General features: G+C 42.1%; 4 protein-coding genes and 2 non-coding genes across 6 annotated transcripts; 4 read left to right on the top strand and 2 right to left on the bottom strand.

Moving 5' to 3' along the window:
• Positions 1 to 6,982: 6,982 nt before the first annotated feature.
• Positions 6,983 to 8,174, top strand: NCU08883 (hypothetical protein; the record flags this gene model as incomplete). Its single annotated transcript, XM_953728.1, has 2 exons — positions 6,983 to 7,529; positions 7,654 to 8,174. 2 exons carry the CDS (start codon positions 6,983 to 6,985, stop codon positions 8,172 to 8,174), a joined length of 1,068 nt encoding a protein of 355 aa, XP_958821.1.
• A 1,726-nt stretch (positions 8,175 to 9,900) lies between these two features.
• Positions 9,901 to 10,782, bottom strand: NCU08884 (hypothetical protein; the record flags this gene model as incomplete). Its single annotated transcript, XM_953729.1, has 3 exons — positions 9,901 to 10,019; positions 10,092 to 10,198; positions 10,364 to 10,782. 3 exons carry the CDS (start codon positions 10,780 to 10,782, stop codon positions 9,901 to 9,903), a joined length of 645 nt encoding a protein of 214 aa, XP_958822.1.
• Positions 10,783 to 13,628: 2,846 nt separating this feature from the next.
• NCU08885 (hypothetical protein) lies at positions 13,629 to 14,765 on the top strand (the record flags this gene model as incomplete). Its single annotated transcript, XM_953730.1, has 2 exons — positions 13,629 to 13,952; positions 14,034 to 14,765. 2 exons carry the CDS (start codon positions 13,629 to 13,631, stop codon positions 14,763 to 14,765), a joined length of 1,056 nt encoding a protein of 351 aa, XP_958823.1.
• A 2,262-nt stretch (positions 14,766 to 17,027) lies between these two features.
• On the top strand, positions 17,028 to 17,122 carry NCU15081. The gene has a single exon. It is a non-coding gene; the product is annotated as a tRNA-Ser (tRNA).
• Positions 17,123 to 17,430: 308 nt separating this feature from the next.
• NCU08886 (amidohydrolase) lies at positions 17,431 to 19,475 on the top strand. Its single transcript, XM_953731.2, has one exon. It carries the CDS (start codon positions 17,976 to 17,978, stop codon positions 19,197 to 19,199), a length of 1,224 nt encoding a protein of 407 aa, XP_958824.1. The 5' UTR covers positions 17,431 to 17,975; the 3' UTR covers positions 19,200 to 19,475.
• Positions 19,476 to 19,698: 223 nt separating this feature from the next.
• Positions 19,699 to 19,814, bottom strand: NCU15613. Its single transcript, XR_897923.1, has one exon. It is a non-coding gene; the product is annotated as a 5S ribosomal RNA (ribosomal RNA).
• Positions 19,815 to 19,860: the final 46 nt, after the last annotated feature.

Raw genomic sequence — 19,860 nt, 5'->3', positions numbered from 1 at the left:
CGATTATAAAATCGCAACCTCTATATAAACCTAAATAAATACGAATTTTATATAAAGCGGGTATTATTCCTAGGATATATTGTTTCCCCGGAAAGCGTATCGATAAATCTAAAGAGGGTAATAATAATTGTAAAATAGGAAACTCCAACGAGCGTTTATAATATTTAAATTTTCTTAGGGTTTATAAAATTCTATTAACGTTTCGTAATATTATACTTTAAAATAACCGTACCCTTAATAGAATTATTAAAGGGGGATAAATAGAGGCTATTCGAATTTATAAAAGAAGTAGAAGAAGCGTTCGTAGAATTTAAAAAGCTATTCTAGGAAATTCCTATATTATACTACTTCGACCTAGCATTACAAATCCAAATAGAGACGGACGTATCGGATTTTACAATCGGGGCGGTTCTTATATAGTTATATAATAATAAATAGTACCTAGTAACTTTCTTTTCGAAAAAGAAATTACTGGAGGAAATTAAATATAAGGTTGGGGATAAAGAACTATTAGTAATTATAGGAGCGTTAAAGGCGTAAAAGTAATATTTATTATATATAAATAAACTATTTTTAATAATTATAAATTATTTAAATTTATAATATTTTTAAAAGAAGGAGCGGGTTAATATAAGGTAAAATTGGTGGGCGTTAAAATTAGTAGTATATAACTTTAGAATTGAATATTATTTAGGAAAATTAAATTTAATAAATAGGCTATTAAAGAAACTATAATTATAAGGAGAAAAATAGGAGGTAGGGGGCGACTACCTATTAGTAAAGGTTATTAAAGGAGGTAAGGAGAAGGGTTGGGTAATAAAGGAAAATTGAGTATTAAAGGTATTAGTAAAACGGATAATTTTAATTAGAAAGGAAATTTAAAAGACGGTAGTAGAAAAGAGGGAATAACGATAGGATATAAGTAAAATAGAAGAAGGTTGGGTATTAGAGAACGAAGGGGTTAAATTATAAGAAGAAAGGCGGAATTTATAGGGGGAAGGCGAATTAAATAAGGAAGAGAAGAAGCGTAAGGGAATTAAAAGTAATAGCGGAAAGGATAGAGTAGCAAGAAAGAAGGTAAAATTTATAAGCGAAACTATTATTAAATTAGAGAGGGAGGATAAAGGTATTATTATAGGAAATATAGGCGGGTATACAATAGTAGTAAGGGTACGGAAGGACGAAGAGTAATTACTACTATTAGAATAGTAATTATTAGAGGTATAGAAGGAAGATTTATTTATTATTAAGGAAATATAGAAGAATAGCGAAGGGAGGAGATGGGTAAAGAATTAAAAAATAGGGGAAGATGGAATTCTATAATATTAATACTAAGTTTACGTCTTAGAGCGGATATAGGCCGAATTACTCTATACCTACTATAATATAGTAATAGCCGGATACTTAGGCTAAAGGAAGATGTTGAAGTATATTAATTAATTTTATTACTAGCTTACTATTATAATTAATATCGAATTATATATTTGTGAATATTTAGCGTATTAAAAGGTTAAACTTTGTAATTACTAATTATATAAGCTATTAAGGTTATTATTTATCCCTACTATCCTTTAGTAAAATATTTTATATAATTTTATTATTAAAGTACTAAAATTATTCGACCTTATATTTAATCGGACTTATAATATAATTCTTATTATTATTGACCGTTTTACTAAATACGCCTTATATATTCTTATATAGAAGACGATTAATACCTAATAATTTATATTCCTCTTTTAATAAAACGTCTTCTAATAATTTAGCTTCTTAAATTCTATTATATTAGATAGAGGTAGCTTTTTTATAAATTAATTTTAGAAAACTTATTATAAATTTTTAAATATTTGTAAATATTTTAGTATAGTTTAGTACCCTTAAATAAACGGATAAATAGAGAAGTAAAACTAGAATTTAAAATTATATTTTTAGATCTTTTATAATATAGAGTAGGTCAATTAGGCTAAAAAAATTATATTAATATAATAGATATATAATAATTATTTCTATACTATTATTAAAAAATCCCCTTCGGAACTACTCTTCGAATATTATCCTTAGGGACCGACGGATCCGAAGCGAAGGCGGAGGATAATCCTCCCAATAATAATTATTAATTAGATTAACGAATTACTTTATAAGTAATTAGAAATTATAATAGCCTTAGAAATTATTAATTAAGGGTATACAAAATAGTATAATAAAGTTCGGAAGTTAAAGGAGTTTAATATTGGAAATTGGGTTTTATTTAATATAAAATATATTAAATAACGCTATTTAAGTGTTAAATTAGTAAATAAATTTTTAGGACCCTTCTAAATTATTAAGGTTATTAGGGAGAAGAAGATAGTATATTAATTTGTATTCTCTACGTATTACCGAATCTACTTAGTATTCCCTATTACTTTATTAGAATTATACTATAAGGATCCTATTACGGCGGCGCTATAAAAGGAAATTATAAATATTAAGGAGGATAATATTTAGTATAAAGTTGAAGCGATTATAAAGTATTGTAAATCCGGCCGCTAATATTAGTTTTGGGTTAAATAGAAGGGGTATTTAAATAATGAGAATTTGTAGGTTTTATAAAAGGATATAAATTACCCGGACCTATTTAAGGAATATAAAGTTAGGGAAATATAGTAGTAATATACTAGTAGCGGGCCGATTACTAAATTAATAAAGGTTAGTTAGGTAATAGAAAGAGAATAGTAATTGTTTAGAAATACTAAGTAGAAACGTAAAATGTAGATATAAATTATAAAGTAGAAATGTAAAATATAGACGTAAGATGTAAAATATAAATGTAAAACGTAAGATATAAGACGTAAAATATAAATGTAAAATATAAATGTAGGATATAAATATAAAGTGTAGAATAGAGATGTAAAACGCTAATATAAGTTGTAAAGTAGAAATATAAGTAAAAATATAAAATATAGATATAAGACGTAGATATAAGACGTAGATGTAAGGCGTAATATAGAAATATAAAGTAGAGATATAGAGCGGAAATATAAAGTAGAATTGCGAAAGAAGAAATGTAAAGTAGAAATATAAAATAGAGATACTAAATAGGACGAGAAATAGGAAGGGAAGGTAGTTTAATTTAATATAGGATATTAATAAGGTGCTAGGTAGAGAATAGCCTGTATTTTCTATTATTGCCCCAAATAAAAAAATCCTCGGTAGCGTCTACTATTATTAATATAGGATTAGAACCTACAATTTTAAGAGGAATATTCCTACGTACTACTACACCTATTAATAATATTTATAGATACTACTTTATACTATTTATTTATAGTTTTCCCTTACGAACTTTAATAATTCGTTTAATTTCCTATTTATAGACGCCAACCTTCTATTAATAATTTAACGCTAAGGATTATAATTATAATTAGGGGAGGGGGGGATACGAATAGGAGTATTCGGTATAAAAATATTTATAGGAGAGTTACTATTACTAATAATAAAACTACTAATAGGGGCTACCGGATCGATATTAGCGTTAGTATTACTAATACTACAGTAGCTAAATTTCGAATAGCCCTTATAATTAAAGTTCCTAATTCGGAATATATTAAGTAATATTATAGGGAGATTATTATTAATAAGGCGCACTTATATTATAATTTAAAATACCGCCGCAGATTAATATAATTATTATAAGAGGGGAATAGGTAGGGGGCTACCGGTATTAATAAAGCGTATAATTTTAATTACTATATCCTATATATTGTTCTGGAAATTATAAATACCGTAGGGGACTTCGAGTATGTAGCGGTGTAGCGATAGCGAATACTGCGATCTCTCGTTGAATTTTGGAAGGAAAAGACGTTAGAAAAAAAAAAAAAAAATAGGAGAGGTACTAAGGGGAAAATAGCGTACCTTTAGTCTAGTAAGTATATATACTAATTAAATAGAATACTTTATATAAATTTAAAATTAGGGTATTAGTAAACGTTTAGGCTAAAGCGATACTATATCCTAAATAAGTAAGGGGGTAGACGTTATTGAAGGATAGGAAAGGAGTAATTGAATAGAGGTTAATTATAGGTATGAAGCGAGAGAAAGGAGAGGACGGAGCGAAAAGAAAGAGAATAAGAAGGAGAAGCGAATATATTAATTAAATTTATAAAGGAAGAGGGAATTAGTATATAAGTATATAGTAGAAATATATACGTTTATAGTAGGGGTTAGTTTAAGTAAGGGGGTAACTAAAATAGTTATAGAATTAAAGGAGGGGGTAGTAAATATAATTATAAAAGTAAGGATAGGAAGAAGAAGAAAGGAGAAGTAAAGAGGGTAGGTAGAAAGGATATTATATAGACGAGGGAGGGGGTCCTTATATAAATATAAATTGAGGTAAGTAAATATAATTTTAAGTAGGCGAATATAAAATAACGTAGAGTAAGAAGAATATTAAATAATTATATAGGTAGTAGGAAAGGGTAAATAGAAGGATAAAATAAGGGTAATAGTTAAAAGCGGAAGGATAGGACGAATAAATAGTAGCGGTAATTATATAAAAATAGAAGAGAAAAGTAGAAAATAGAAAGGTATATAATTCGGATTATAGTAGGGAGAGTAGGGGTAGTAGTTAGGAATTATATTATTAGAACGAAAAAAATAATACGAAGAATAAAGCGAAGGTAATAGGAAGGTGATTAAAAAGGAATAATATAAGTGAGGGAGGTTTATAGAGGAAGTAATATATAGAATTATAGGAGGCGAGGAAAGGAAACGAAAATTCCGAAGACGGAATTTATAGAGAGGGGGATTATATTTAAGATTTGTAGTAGGTCGTAATAAGCGCAAATAATAGAAAATAATTTATAAAAGGAGCCTTAGGATTTAATTATATAAGTATTATATAGTAAGTATAAACAATAGAAGGTACTTTACGAAAGTATTAAGCTACACTACGAGTATAAATAATAGAGAATATCTAGTAAGAGGAATTACGGAGTATAATTATATTAATATCCTAAAATATTTATTAATACTCTTAAATTTAATATAATACTCCTCGTTAGGTAAAATAATATTTATTACCTTATACGCTTATAGGACGATAGTCTTAGTAACGGTCGGGAATCCAACTAACTTTTCGAATCTAATACCGGTTTCGTATCCGTATTGGAATTTATAAAAATAGATATTATAATACCGATATTCTAACGGACGGAACGTTAGCGCTTTAAATTTAATACCGGTTTCGTATCCGCATTTAGAACTTATAAGAATAGATATTACAATACCGATATTCTAGCGGGCGGCTCGCTATAGTTAAAGCTTATAAAAATGGACTTTACAATGCCGATATTCTAGTGGGCGGCTTCGTACCCGTATTTAGAGCTCGTAAGAATAGATATTACAATGCCGATATTCTAGTAGGCGGCTCGCCGTATTTAGAACTTATAAGAATAGATATTACAATACTAATATTCTAGCGAACGGCTTTATATCCGCATTTAGAACTCGTAAGAATAGACATTATAATACTAATATTCTAACGGGCGGCTTCGCATCCGTATTTAGAATTTATAAAAATAGATATTATAATACTAATATTTTAGCGGGCGGCTTTATATTTATATTTGGAATTTAGAAGAAGGGATATTATAATACTACTATTCCGGCGGGCGGCTCGCTAGTAGCGAAGCGGTTATAATATCCGGAATATAGTATTAACGGTTATTACGAATAATAGTTCGCTTAAATTAAGGGGCGAGGATTTCGTACCTTCGCTAGTAATATAACCCGATAATGTTACAATAGTATAATACTAACGCCCTTTACTATTTGACTAGGATTTATTATAAATTACGAAGGTTCTAAAGACGGAACCTGTTATAGGGCTAGATTACATGCCCTGTGCCAGGCCACGGCACAGCAGATTACGTGCTCTGTGCCTTGCCATGGCACTGGTGCCGGCCCGGGCATTGAGGCTCTGTGTGACCCACTCTACCGGGCCACACAACCCTACCTATAAGCCCAGGCTGGCGCACACTCTCCTCTTGCTTCCTTCGTATAATAACGTATATCGTAGCTTACCCCCAACGGTGCCCTTGCCCCGTGATAGAACCTATAAAGGGGGGGGTTATATTAGGAGGCTAAGAATTCGTATACCGAAGTACTTTAGTAGTTATTACTCCCCTTTATTAACTAACGTATAGGATTATTAATAATAACGCCTATATTAAGTCGGGCTCGCAGGAAGGATAATCCGTTATTGCGCTGAGGCGCTAAACTAGTATAAGGCTTTATAATACTCGTTAGCGGATAAATAGAGTTTATATAGGTATAAAAGAGGCCCAACGGAGTGTAGTTTATTATAATTAGTAGCTATTAATATATCTTTAAATTAACCCCTAATTTACCGTCCCCTACGTATAGCTACGACCGTAGTCACTTCAGCCTACCTTTCGCCTACGTTCCTAACAATTACGATCCTTACTGTACCACGGCTTAAAATTAAGCTGTAGTGTAGTAAGGAAAATAGTTGAGAATTGAGAAGATTCAAGCCCTTTGATTGGTTAAATCGACGATTTGGAGAAAGTGTAGGTGGTTGCAGGTGGTTGCAGCGACCTGTATGAAAATTAACTATTTTTACTAAGATTTACCGAACACTGCGCAGTTTAGTAAGTTAGTATGCTTACTACAAGCCGAACTCTGCAAATTTGAACACCCTCTAACTTTTTACTGCGGTAACGAACACGCCCCAAGGCTTCGCGATTATCGGACAGGCATATAACAAGACAGCAGCCGTACCGAAATACTATAGTAAGCAGTTTTGTCCCCGACAGAATTATTGGCGTCTAATTTTCCTGCCGACAAAAAGGTTTTAAGAATAGACAGAATACGATATAGTTGGTACGTTAGACCTTGGTATACTGATGTTACGCATCCAAGCATCCCGTACGCTATAATATTGTAATTTGCAGCCAATCCTATGTCCGCTCTCGACACAAGGATGTTGTGGCCTTTGAAACAGAACAAGCCAGCCAAATTACCAACTCACGGCAAAAAGCTGGCAGAATCAAGACGTCTCGACCGCATTGGCCCCTACATTCGCACCTTTACACTACGACCGGTACTATATACGATTATCCCGGCAATTATTATCGACGAATCACAGTATGCAAAGGGCGCCGACAGCGTCCTTTTAAAAGCTATTAAGTCCCTACAGTACAATACCGCATTTTTACTATCGGGTACACCCGTCCACAATAAATGGACGGACCTATATGGACAAATGAGCATACTCCCAGGGTGCCCATTTCAGGACTTCGACCATTTCTCGGAAACATTTTGTGGAGTTGATTCGCAGGGCATGCTCATGCAAATTCCGGACAACGAGAAGCAGCAATTGCTGATAGGATTGCTTTCGGGAATGGTTATCAAGCGGCCCAAGGCAATTGTCGGGTTGCCAGAATTTCAACACACCCAGGGGGAGGTTCCACTGACCGACGAGACCTATAAGGACGTCATCACCTTGATCCGAACTTTGACAAGGAAAGGTTTGCGCAATCATAGGCTCGCGGGGGAGGATCCACGGAATAGAAGGGAACATCTTCAGCGTGGATTGGCACTGTTGAACAAGGCTATGGGATATTCCTTGTGCCCAATCCTAGTGGAATACAGTAGTCAAGTCGATTTTGAAGCCCAAGGGCAAGGAGATGCAAACGGCGGAGCCAGATGAGGCTGTCGATGATGACGAGGAGACAGTCGAGATCCCCCTTGTCGCTGCACATCTGCTGGTGGTCAACGAAGAGCTGAATATGGCTGGTAATGTTGACGCAGCCGTGCCCTCAAACATCGATGACAACGCCGATCCCGATATGGACTCCCAGACTGTGACTAAGCACACAAAGGCCGGACTGAAGGAAGATCCAGACGAAGCATGGACGAAGTTCTTGTCTAATGCTGAAGATGACAAAATCTTCACGCCGAGGATACAGGCGACCATCGACCTCTTGGTCCGCTTAAGACAAAGCTATCCGGAAGAAAAGATTGTTATTACCGCCGAGTCGCTCAAGATCCTCGACGTTGTCTACGAAGCCATCACCAGAAAGCAAAAATCCAGCAATGGTTCGGCGGGGCTTTTTGATATCGAAATTGCCGTGTACAACGGTAGAATATCTTCTATTGACATACGTGCTTAAGTTATTCGAAACTTCAACAAGCTATTCTCCCGCCGAACTATCCATTCTCTTGATGACTGCGGCATCCGGCGGTACAGGCCTCAATATGCACGGAGCTTCTAGGCTCATCTTTCTTCAAGTGCTCTGGTCTCCTGGGTCGCGCGATCAAATCATCGGTCGGCTACACAGAATGCCACAATCGCGGATTGTGCACACATACCAGATGTTCGCATCGCAGTCGGCAATCGTTAACATCACCCTTTCAACGTCCAATTTAACCGATATAAAAAGGAAAGCATCAAAAACAACAAAAAGGAAGCATTTAGACGTCATGAATATAAAAAAAAAAGCCAAAAGATGACGTCACCTGCAGGATTCGAACCTGCGCGATAATATAAATTAATTTATCCATTCAATGAGGGTATAGCATGCTCGATTCTCACCGAAGCGGGAAACCCTGAGTCGCAACAAGCGTTGTCTGACAGACAATCAATGTTTAGAAAACAGTAACTGTTTTTTCAGACATTAATTGTCTTCCAAGCCCCTAGAAGTCAAAAGTATAGGGCTTAATATAGGGTATAACCTTCTATACTCTAGTGACCTTAATAGTAGTATTTTAAAGTGAGGGCAGTATTTGAACTTCAAGGTCTTCCGGAATAGCTTCAAAAAGTTAGTCACGAACAGGAATCGAACAAAGGTCACAAGCAAGAATGAAAATGAAGAACTACTTCATTAACCGCTTGACTACTAAGCCAATTGGTTATTTCTAAAGAAAATGGCTGGTTCTTTCCGTTGATAAAGGTCGCTAGGGGGAGTAGAGGAAGGAAGGTAGGACTTTGAGACTTTAAGACTCTAAAAAATTTCCAAGTTCCCGACTTTGAGGGCGCTCACTGTATTATAGCGCTTACCCCCTGTAAGAAACATGCATTGTTTTTCAAACATTGATTGTGGTTATTGTCCAACAACCACAACGCATGTCTGAAAACAGATTTTCTCACTACGGCACGCAACTAATATTGAAGCGTGCTTCAACTACTTATACAGAGGAGGTGGATGATGGACTTTCACAGTATGGGGGTCAGGGACCCACATCCACCGGAGCGGCCTGTTGAAGGACGGTTCCGCGTCTGTCAGGTCTTCGTGCAATAGTTTTCCTGTGCTCTCACTGGCTCAAAGCGTGGTACGACCCTATTTATGTACAATTACCTACCTAGTTAGGGCGTTTTTCCAAGCCGCTCCAGTCTCCCATTGGTCAAGTTGCGGACAGTGTAGACGATAGTTTGCGCCAGAATACACTGGGTCCTTCCGTTCACTGCAGTTTCTGAAATCCCCTTCACCACATTTCGATATCGCCTGCCGATAAGGTTATCGTCGTTGTCTTTGATATGAAGCAATGAAGCAATGAAGCAAAGCAATAAAGGATAGGAGTAGAGTGAAACGAAAGAACAGCGGAGTAATTGGGTGAGTACGGCTACAGCCGTCCGAACAAAAGATGCATAGGCATAGGTACTAGTATCCACGCTTCAATATTACCTCTACAGCGAGCGTTGCTTCAGCTAGGGATCCAGCATCGCACCGGCGATCAATTGTAATGTACCTATTTTTATAAGTCGGCAGCACTCCCGCGTCTTGCTCTTTCTGTCTGTAGTACCCCTACGCTTTCGCATTCAACATAGCCATCGATCCTTTTCGTGCAAAACACCTATCTCCCTTTGTGACCAAGTGGTTGAGACGACATTGTTAGTCCTCAATCTGAATCCATCTCATCAGACACAACGGAGCCGACCTCTGATCCCGATCCATCCACACCCTCTGATCCTGAATCATCCACATCCTCTGATCCTGAATCATCCACATCCTCTGATCCTGAATCATCCACATCTTAGTAGTCATCCTGAGACTGTGTCGGAGATACGGGCTCAATCCAATCTAGCTCACTCGGCATGGGTGTTGAAGCTTCCTCGGTAAGACCTCGCATCCGCATCATCCACATCGGTACCAAATCAGTTCTGGTCCTCAGTGTGACTGACAGGGTTGTAGGCTCGCTACAATGGATAACATTTAGTATATGGGAGGTATATATCAGAGGCCGATACTTTGGGTACTGTACCTTGGTTTTCTGTGGTTGAGCTGAGTCGCTGGACGTCACATCTGCCCCAGGGACGTCGTCTGAGATTACCCAACGAGTCGAAGGTTTCCAACTGTTGAACCGTTCCTCGCCTTGTTCGCGGTAGGCATGGGCTAGTGCGGCAACTCTGGCCTCTGCCGCTGCCAGGATGGTACTGCGTCGGGGCTCGACTGTTGTAGGGGGACAGAAAAGATCTGGATGAGCGAGTCGCAATTTTCTGACAACTTCTTTACCGTCTGGGTATCTACCAGGTTTTGCCATTGTTTCCTTGAGTAGCTTGTGGACGTTCCGGAAGCATTCATACTCAGCTTGAGCAAATTGGCTTTCTTCGGTAGGTCCTTCTGGCTTCATCGCATTGATTTTGTGGATAGTTCCAACGCACTTGTTAGATGCTTCGACGAGCGCGTTGGTTTCATCCGCCGTAATCTCTTCGTTTTCCTCCAGCTTTTTGGTTAGCTTGCCGATGGCTTCACGGAGAATGAGTACGTCGTTTGATAACATCTTCGGGTTGAGGTTGAGTCAGTATTGAAGCCAAAACCTTGGATGATGCAGCTGTAACAAAGTTCGAGTAGGTACCTTGGGCGTGGGGAAAAAGTGATTGTGGAGGTTCGAAGAAGGATTGGGAAACCTGGGATATATATAGGAAAACAATATGACAAGTCGTAGGTACTTCGGTACCTGGGTCCTTCTACTCCTTGGAGGAACCGTTTGACATGATCGTTTGTCCTGACACTCACAGTCTACATTTGCCGAACCTGTTTGCCCGTCTCTTCGTCTCGTGTTCATCACCAGACCAAGCAGATTGTTGTATGCCTGTATAGTTCCATCTCATCCCTTCTTTTCGGTCAAGTCTGGAGTCGATCCGAGGTACCCAGCTGTCCGTTGCCATCATTTCTCCCCTCTCCTCCCTTCCCTTCTTTTCAATGATGTCTGGAGTCGATCCTAGATACCTAGGTACCTTTTCGTTTGCTTGTATTTGTCATGGACCAGCCGGCTGATGCCATCGTCACTTCCCTCTCACCCTTTTTTTCAGTGAGCTTACCTTGCAAATATCTCAGCAAATGGATTTGAGCATATAAAGGGGCCCATCCCCCTCCTCTGCGTACTTTTTCGTTCTCTCCTGCAACCAAGCAACCTGAACCCAGCACCAGCCAAACTGCTTCACTCTGCTTACATGTAGAGGTAACCTTCATATTACCTACCTACCTTTTCTCTACATTTCTCGCATTTTATTCTTGCAGATGAAAAGCTCTAGCCCCACCACTTCAAGGTACTACCTATGCATCCAAGCATCTCGATTAGACCTTTGAACCTAATCTCAGGGTATTTCCTGGATTACAGAATGCCCCGAAGACGCCGGTCAGTGTGTTTTTATATCTCCTAAGCCCTACAATATCAACACCGCAATGCTATAAAAACCCGAGTCTTGTAGACGCACACATCGAAACAAATGCCCCCTTTGCCGGAATAGCAACAACAGCCAGGCCGCACACCCTACCGCGAGAACCGCATGACTTTTTACCGAACTCCTCCCTACCGCCTGCTATATGCGTTAATTCGTAATAGTGTGGTCAAGTAATCCTGATTGCAATTATAAATCCGCAAGTTGGGAACCTCTCCCGCAAGTTTCCGAATGACCGATCTGTACATCTCATCCACAACCCGCTTGATCCAGAAATTCATATTGATTTCCAGCCTGAGGTAGCTATGTGATGGGGACGGGGATGCAGACGGGGAGATGGGACGGAGAGGCGGAGAGAAGGCGGAGGAAGGAGCGGCGGGGTTGAGATGAAGAAGCGGCGAAGGAAGGCGGCGTTCTTATTCCTGTTCCTATTGTTCTAGTGTCGGGATGACGTAGTACGAGGGGAGACGAAATCAATTCGCTATAGCAGTAGTTGAGAACCGCTATGACAGCAAACAAAGTAGAAGTGGCGTGGATAGACCACGACCGAGATGAAGCTGGAGGTTTTCATCCGGCGGCGCTTAACGCCGCACGGGTTTCCTCTCCAGAGAAACTGGAGAAGGACCCCATGCCAATAAGGCGCTATAGGTATATAGGTAGCAAAGGGAAGAAGAAGATTATTATGTGATGGGGAGCTGATCTGGAATTTGCAGAATGCTCCGGGTGCACATCTCCTAGGTACCTACCTGACAGTGGCGTTGGAAAACTCGACTGTCTCCAACCCACAGAATGCCTAGAGCGAAGGGATCATATTCCTCCCCAGCTCTCTCACAAAAGCGCATCTCCTTCCATTTGTACCTATTCTCTAACATGCCACTCCATCTTCTTTGAGGTAGAAATCATGGCCTGTCTGGAGGGTTTGGCGAGGAATTTGGAGATCATAGGCATTGTAGATTTCCTAGGTAGGTACCGTACCTTTAGGCTCTTATCCCAAGTGAAAGTATTCTGAAAAACTTCTCACCTCTGTCAGATCAGAGGTCTTTATCTTTCCGCTTTACGGACCGGAGACAGAGCCATGTCGGGTGGAGCGCAAGGCGAGGGATGCTGTTTTATCAAAGGAAGGTACGTCCAAGGCAGAACTGCCAGCAAACCAATACATTTCGTCTCAAAACTTTCCACCATTGGGTCTCGGACTCTCCTGTGTTTGACTTCTATCCACGAAGAACCTGAGTTTGAGACGGTGAAAGTTGAGTCGAAGGCTTCGTCTCATCTTGAGATTTCATCCAGTCGGTCCCGGCCGTGTCGGGTAGAGCGCAAGGCGAGTGATGCTGTTCCATCCAAGGTACCTTCAAGGTAGAACTGTCAGCAAAACGATACATTTCGTTTCAAACTTTTCCTCCACTGGGTCTCTGACTCTCTTGTGTTTGACTCTTATTCACGAACTAAAGCAAGTTTCATGTACACGTGGTGGAGATCGAAAGCTTCGTCCCATTTTCTCTAGCTGTACACTGGGTACCTCCCGTCTGCGGCCATGGATTATGCACCGCCTGCCTGCAAAGTCACAAGTATATAAGTAGGTAACGAGGCCCTCTTCTCTTCTTGTCTCGTTACTCATCTTCCTTTCTCCGAACCATTCGCAACATCACATTCACCAGCGTCTCGCGGCGGCTTCAACAAACAAATTCTGGATCAAGCAATACACCTGACTTCATCCATCCACAACCAAAACGACCCACGTCAGCTACCTTGAGGTAGGTTGTTGCAAAGAGGTATCATTGTAAATTCGAATCTCCCATTTCCTCCAGTCGGGCCCTCATCAAATTCTGATACGAGTCTGAGATACAGGTTACCTTCAATCACCACCCAATCTTGCAATACCTACCTAGGTAGGTATCTTGGAGTACACAACCGATCTGCTGCTCCCATTTGGATCATTCACGACATTATGGCATCCATACCTCCATCGGACAACGACGTTCGCAGGGCGTCCAACACACCCCCGGAGGTGGTTAGATCCTTGCCGACGTCGCTAAACCTCCTCAACACCTTGATGATGAATACGTCGATTTTCATGTCGACGAAAGACGTACGGTGTTTGTACGCGATGGACCATGCATTGCGGAAGCTGGGGGAGGTTAGACCAGAGGGTACCTCTATCTTGCAAGACAGCGATATGGTGTCGGAGGCCATCGATCATGTTGAGCTCCTTTTTGCCTCTGGACAGGCGTTGGATAATACAGAGTTGGGAGATGTGACCAAAGCATGCCAGGTAGGTCTCAATTATTTCCCGGTTTTTTATTTTTTATTTTTTTTTCTTCGCTAACTGCCCGGATATACCTCCCTACCGCAGATGCTCTGGCCTTCCGACGCCCAGACTCTCACGCAGGAGCGTATTACATGGATCTATAGGAGCATGCAGCAGGGTATTTTGGCAGGCAAGCCAGCCTTGTTTGCAAAGCATTTCCAAAATTTCATCGTCTATTGCTGCAAGAGGCTAGAAGAATTGAACCAGCCTCCCCAGCCGGACTCAGAAATATCGAGATGCATCATCCAGGCCGGACACGACTGGGGCCGCCGCAGTCCTGGAAAAGACCGTCCGGAAATTCCGGTTATCAACGCGGCCAACCCCATTATGCCATTCGCCCAATATATTACTGCTACGATCGGAGACATAGAAGACCTCCGTAACGAGATCCAGGGCCAGCTGGATATTGACAAACAAGAATACGGCGGATCGTTCGTGGCCCTCAGAGCAGCAGAGTGCGGGGACTACATGGAAAAATGTTACGAAATGCTGGCGTCGACCACAGATTACGATGATGCCAAGGCGGCCGCAGAGAATTTGGGATATCTGTTCAAGATTCAATCACAGAACCATCAGCACGAGATCTTGACAAGGTTGGAGGATACAATCCGCCGCCACAAAAAGTTTTGGGACATGCTCAAGGCCAACGAGCTCGAGTTCGACTCGGACGAGGATGATACCATGGAAGTTGGGGAAGAAGGATGTGTTGCGGATGAAGGGCAGCAGCAAAGTGGAGGTGATGAAGCAGTGGAAGATGCAGTCAGCAGCACTTCCTAAGAGCCATCCACCCCTGCTACCTACTGGAGCGACTTCAATTCCCGTTGTCGCGGAAGGTCCACAACGGGCCGGAGGATGGTTACCTCTACAGTTCATGGGGATGGTAGTAACAACAGGCCACTACTTCACTTCATTAAAAACCTTGAAGACACCCTGGGTTGTTTTCATAGGTACTTTTTCACTTTCAACATGGCCGCCGAAACGGGCCAGTATCTACCTACTTTCCCTCCCCTTGGACGAGTCTGGACCTGGACTTGTGGATGATTCATTACCTAGCGGTTTACGTCCAGCATTCTGAGTTGTGCACCTGAGAACCTGGAACAAAAGGAGCACGAGTAAGGCCTCTAGTTGGGAATGTTTGTTGGGGGGGACTTTGGCTGTGGGAAACGGGCAGGGCTGAGCAAAGGCTGTTATGGTCAGACAGGTTGATTATGCCCAGCGAAGAAGTGAATGGCAAAGATGGGAGATGCCTTGATCGTTAGGAAGGGATTGGCGTTATTGCTGGCATCCACGAGCGAATATGGGAAATAGGGCACGAGCTGGACCTGCATGAAGGTCAGGGCCTCTATGTTATCGGCCGGAGCATCGCGCAATGCAAATGAAAACATGTGTTTTTTTTTTTTTGCCGTGACCATGTCTCTAGAGGTACCTCTAACTTTAGTTTTCCATTTACATACAGTCCAGTACTGGTTTATTTCTTAGCTCGAGACCTCGTGTCAGCTTTTCTATGCGTTTTCATAGCTAACTAATGCGTGATGTTACCTTGAAAATGCAATTTCTGATTTCCAAAATGCCATATCAAATCCTACTGATACCTTTCATCATTCGTACTGACCATTTCGATTCGTCATTGCGAGGTATAAGACTGTTCGGGATAGATTTTGTCAAGTGTATATAGTACAGCGTACGGTACAGTAGGTACCTATAATAATATACTAAGTTAACAAACAAACAAACAAACTAGTATTCGACTGTATATAGCGCACAGTGACTCAAGTCGTTCGTGGGCTCAAATGAAGAGGCTTTATTGAATAAAGTTCCCCAAGACCTGCAAATACCATTATAGTCGAGAAAATAAAGAAAGTGAAGTTTGAGCCGGTGGTCGTCAGCTTTATCCTGGAGGTGACGTCATGTGGTCATGCTGTGATACCTAATACCGCTGTAAGCTCCATACGATTCATCCAATCAATATGAGCCCACGTTGACATGCTCAGCACCTCGAAACTTTTTGGTGTTACTGCTTAGATGGTGGTATATAGGCTTGGTCTAAAAGGCATTAATTCAATAACAAGCACTAATCACTTTGGCGGGGAGGTTAACGCGTCAAAGGTTTCAATTATTTTGTCCACGACGAGTCAAGGTACTATGCCAAATGTTGTATGCGGGTTGTGTAGTGTAGATTGAGGGGTTGGCGATGTTGATTTGAAGACTCTTGTTCGTTGCAATTCGAAAAAAAGAAACTCAAGTCAGCTGTTTGGTGATGCCCGCGACATCTGCTCAGCACCTTACAAAAAAACAACCTGGTCGCCATATAATACTCGCTGCTAACGAACCCAAGGCATGTCCGCTGCCAATTTATCTACGTTCCATAGCTTTTATGAGACTATCCCGATTAAGTTTTATGACCGAAAAGGGGCTATGATGTTGCCGTTGGACGCTGAGAAATTTCTATCGACTCGACTGACGATGCTCGGCTACAATGCAGATCAATAGGTACCTAGGTATACTGGTTTCAAGGCCAGGGTTTCGCGGTCATCGAACAGGCATCTACAAGACAGCAGCAGGACTGAAATACCATAGTGAGCAGTAATCAAGTTTAGAGATCTAGTTGGCTTGCCGAATGAGTTATGGTTAGTACATTAGACCTTGTGTATACTCTTGTTATGCATCCAAGCGTCTTGATTATACCTTTGCACACGACTCCAAGGTAGATCTTGGATGACCAAATCCCTGAATAACTTCAGCCAATGTGTTTCCGAGTTACTGTAATCCCTGTCATATCAAATCATACAGTACCATATCAAGATATCTAGCATGTCGATGAAAACCCAAAGCTTCGAGCATAGATGCATACATCGACACAAATGCCCTTTAGCCAAGATAGTATTTACAGCTGGTTTGCATGCCAAGCCCTCCACACACGCAGCCCCACATTGATACCCACAACATCATCCACATCCATCCTGCAGCTTTCAGCTTACCATGCTTTGGCTGCATATATACTCAACCATTGAACCTACAATTCAACAACAACAAGCACTAGACACTTTGGCGGAGTGGTTAACGCGCAGCCCTGCTATTACGTAATATGCGAGGCTGTGACTTAGGTCGCGCAGGTTCGAATCCTGCAGGTGTCGTTTGATTTCTCTTTTTTCCAGCTTTTATTTTGCTGTTCTTGACGTCTAAATGCTTCCTTTTTGTTGTTTTTGATGTTTTCCTTTCCATATCGGTCAAAATGGACGTTGAAAAGGTGATGATAGGCTCTTTGTGAAGTGTGGTGGTGGTTTTGAACTCGGTTTGCAGAAACCATGGAAGGTACACCACACCATACGTGCAAAGTAAGGCAAGTGCATTCACTCGCTTCGCGCCTTCCCTTTTTGCAGGTGACGCCTTGCTGCACTCACTTGAAACAAACGCTTTTGCTTTTCCACGCACTGGCAACATTGCGATCTTCGGCTTCCTCGAACGATGCAAACAATTCAATTCAACCCCGACGACGATGATCAGGACGCCTTTCGCAATGGCCACACAAACATACCATGGCAATTTCCCACGACAACGGGTACCCATACCGAGCTGACGACAAGGGACAAGCCAATAAGATGGCGTGCACGAGTTCGCTTCACCTTCCGCAGTCGTTCCACGACAAGTGCGGAAAGGTTCCCAGCTATCGATCCCTAGGAGCGGGGTACACTAAGGGTGAGCGACACGAGGCGAGCGAGGGAGGCTAGACTTCCTGGTCCAACATCAGGCCATTGTTGATGTTCTAGGTGTTGACGACGACAAGAACGAGGCGAGCGGGTCCAATCGGCTGCTTCACCGTATATTTGGATCTGGCCGGTTCATGCCCGAGGCTCAAGTTGTACGAGACTACTGCAGGAACGGAACTGATACAAGAAGGGGGGTATTCCCATACCACTTGGACATTGACAGGACCAAGGACCACTCACCCATCCCTCATCACATAGCCAAACGACAACACCACCCATCATGACTGACCCAACCATCTCCACGACCATTGCCTCAGCAATTCAGTCCAACAAATCCGAAATCGCCCTCATCAACACCCACATCCACTCCAACCCCGAACTCGCCTACCTCGAATTCACCGCCCACTCCACCCTGGTGCACTCCTTGCGCCGCCTCGGCGGCTTCACCATCACCTCCCCCGCCTACGGTCTGCCCACCTCTTTCGAGGCTGAATACGGCTCCGGCGGCCGCCTGATCATTTTCAACGCCGAGTACGACGCCCTTCCCGAGATCGGCCATGCTTGCGGCCACAACCTGATCGCCTCCGCTTCCCTTGCCGCTTTCTTGGGGGTAGCCGCGGCCCTTAAGCAGTCCGGCCAACCAGGACGAGTCCGCCTCCTCGGGACCCCAGCCGAAGAAGGCGGCGGAGGTAAACTCAAGTTAATTGAGGCCGGCGCTTATAAAGGGTGTGATGCATGCTTGATGGTCCACCCTGGTCCACAATCCAAGCTACCTCCTGGCATCAACGCTGTTTCGTACGTGCGCATGCTAGCCAACGTCAAGTATCGTGTTTACTTCACCGGTCGCGAAGCGCACGCAAGCATAGCCCCTTGGCATGGCGTCAACGCCCTGGACGCCGTTTGTCTAAGTTACAATGCCGTCAGCATGCTTCGCCAGCAGATTCGACCGGAAGAGCGTATCCACGGTATTTTCAGAGAAGCAGGCACAAGGCCGAACGTCACACCAGCCGATTGTTGCGTGGAGTACTACGTCCGCAGCACCACACGACGCGGCGCCGAAGAGTTGGGAAAGAGAGTCCTGAAATGCTTTGAGGGCGCTGCGCTAGCGACGGGGTGTGAGTGGCGCAAGGAGGACCTGCCGGCTTACTTTGATGTGCGCCCGTCGAAACCTCTATGCAAGGCGTGGATGGAGGCCGTGCAACCGGCTGGATCGGTGGCGTGGGAGGACCCTACAGATTTCTTCCAGGGGAGCACGGATATGGGGAATGTGTGCTATGAGTGTCCGGGGTTTCATGGTGTGTTTGGCATCGAGACGGAGGATGGGGCGGCGAATCATACAAAGGGGTTCACAAAGGGGGCGGGGACACAGGACGCGTTTGAGAGGGCGTTGGAGTGTGGACGGGCGATGGCGGAGGTTGGGTGGAGGGTTCTGGCGGATGAGGAGTTTGCGGCGGATGTGAGGAGGGAGTGGGAGGTGGATATGAAGGTTGCGGGAGGGAATTAGATATTATATTGGGTTTGATGTTGACGGATGCGGGAAGTTCGGATGGTGGTCTATTACTACTTTGCAGGCGTTGAGGCTTTCAGTGTCATATGGCTGGTGATGGAAGGACGCAGCCTTTTTTTTATTTTTTTCGCTCGAATTCATGATGAGCCATACCTTTTGGCTTGATACAAGTGAGTGTTCAATGGTTTATGGTTCACAGACTAAGAGTATGGAGGTATTTTTTTAGTACGTTGTTCGAAGGAAAAGAATAGACATGTTCCCGGCGTAACTCCCTTGACGATATATACACTAATGATTGTCTCTGCCATGCTTTGTACCATCTACCGGCGATTATTCTCCACGAGCAACCTTCTGACTGAACCCCTTCAACCTCTTCAACTCACGACTCACTCTCTCAAGGCTTGCGAATAAAATGAAGAAAGAATAAAGGAGAACGAGGAAGGGAAGTGAGGAGGGGAAAATGGAAAAGAAAGAAAAAAAAAAGCAGACAAGGAAAAACATACAACACCAGGGATTCGCTGGTCGTCACCGACCCAACTACTAGTCTGGCCCTCACTGGCTTATCTATGGGAGAGCGGACGGGATCCCGAGTTTTCCAGTGGGTATGGTCGTATGTGTTTATTCCTTTCCATCGAGCTAACTATAAAGGCGTTCTTGA

Source organism: Neurospora crassa, linkage group V (assembly GCF_000182925.2).
Source record: "Neurospora crassa OR74A linkage group V, whole genome shotgun sequence".
In the NCBI taxonomy this organism is placed as follows: Eukaryota; Fungi; Ascomycota; class Sordariomycetes; order Sordariales; family Sordariaceae; genus Neurospora; species Neurospora crassa.
Note: the sequence above shows the minus strand (reverse complement) of the source record. Positions and strands in the feature narration are given on the sequence as shown.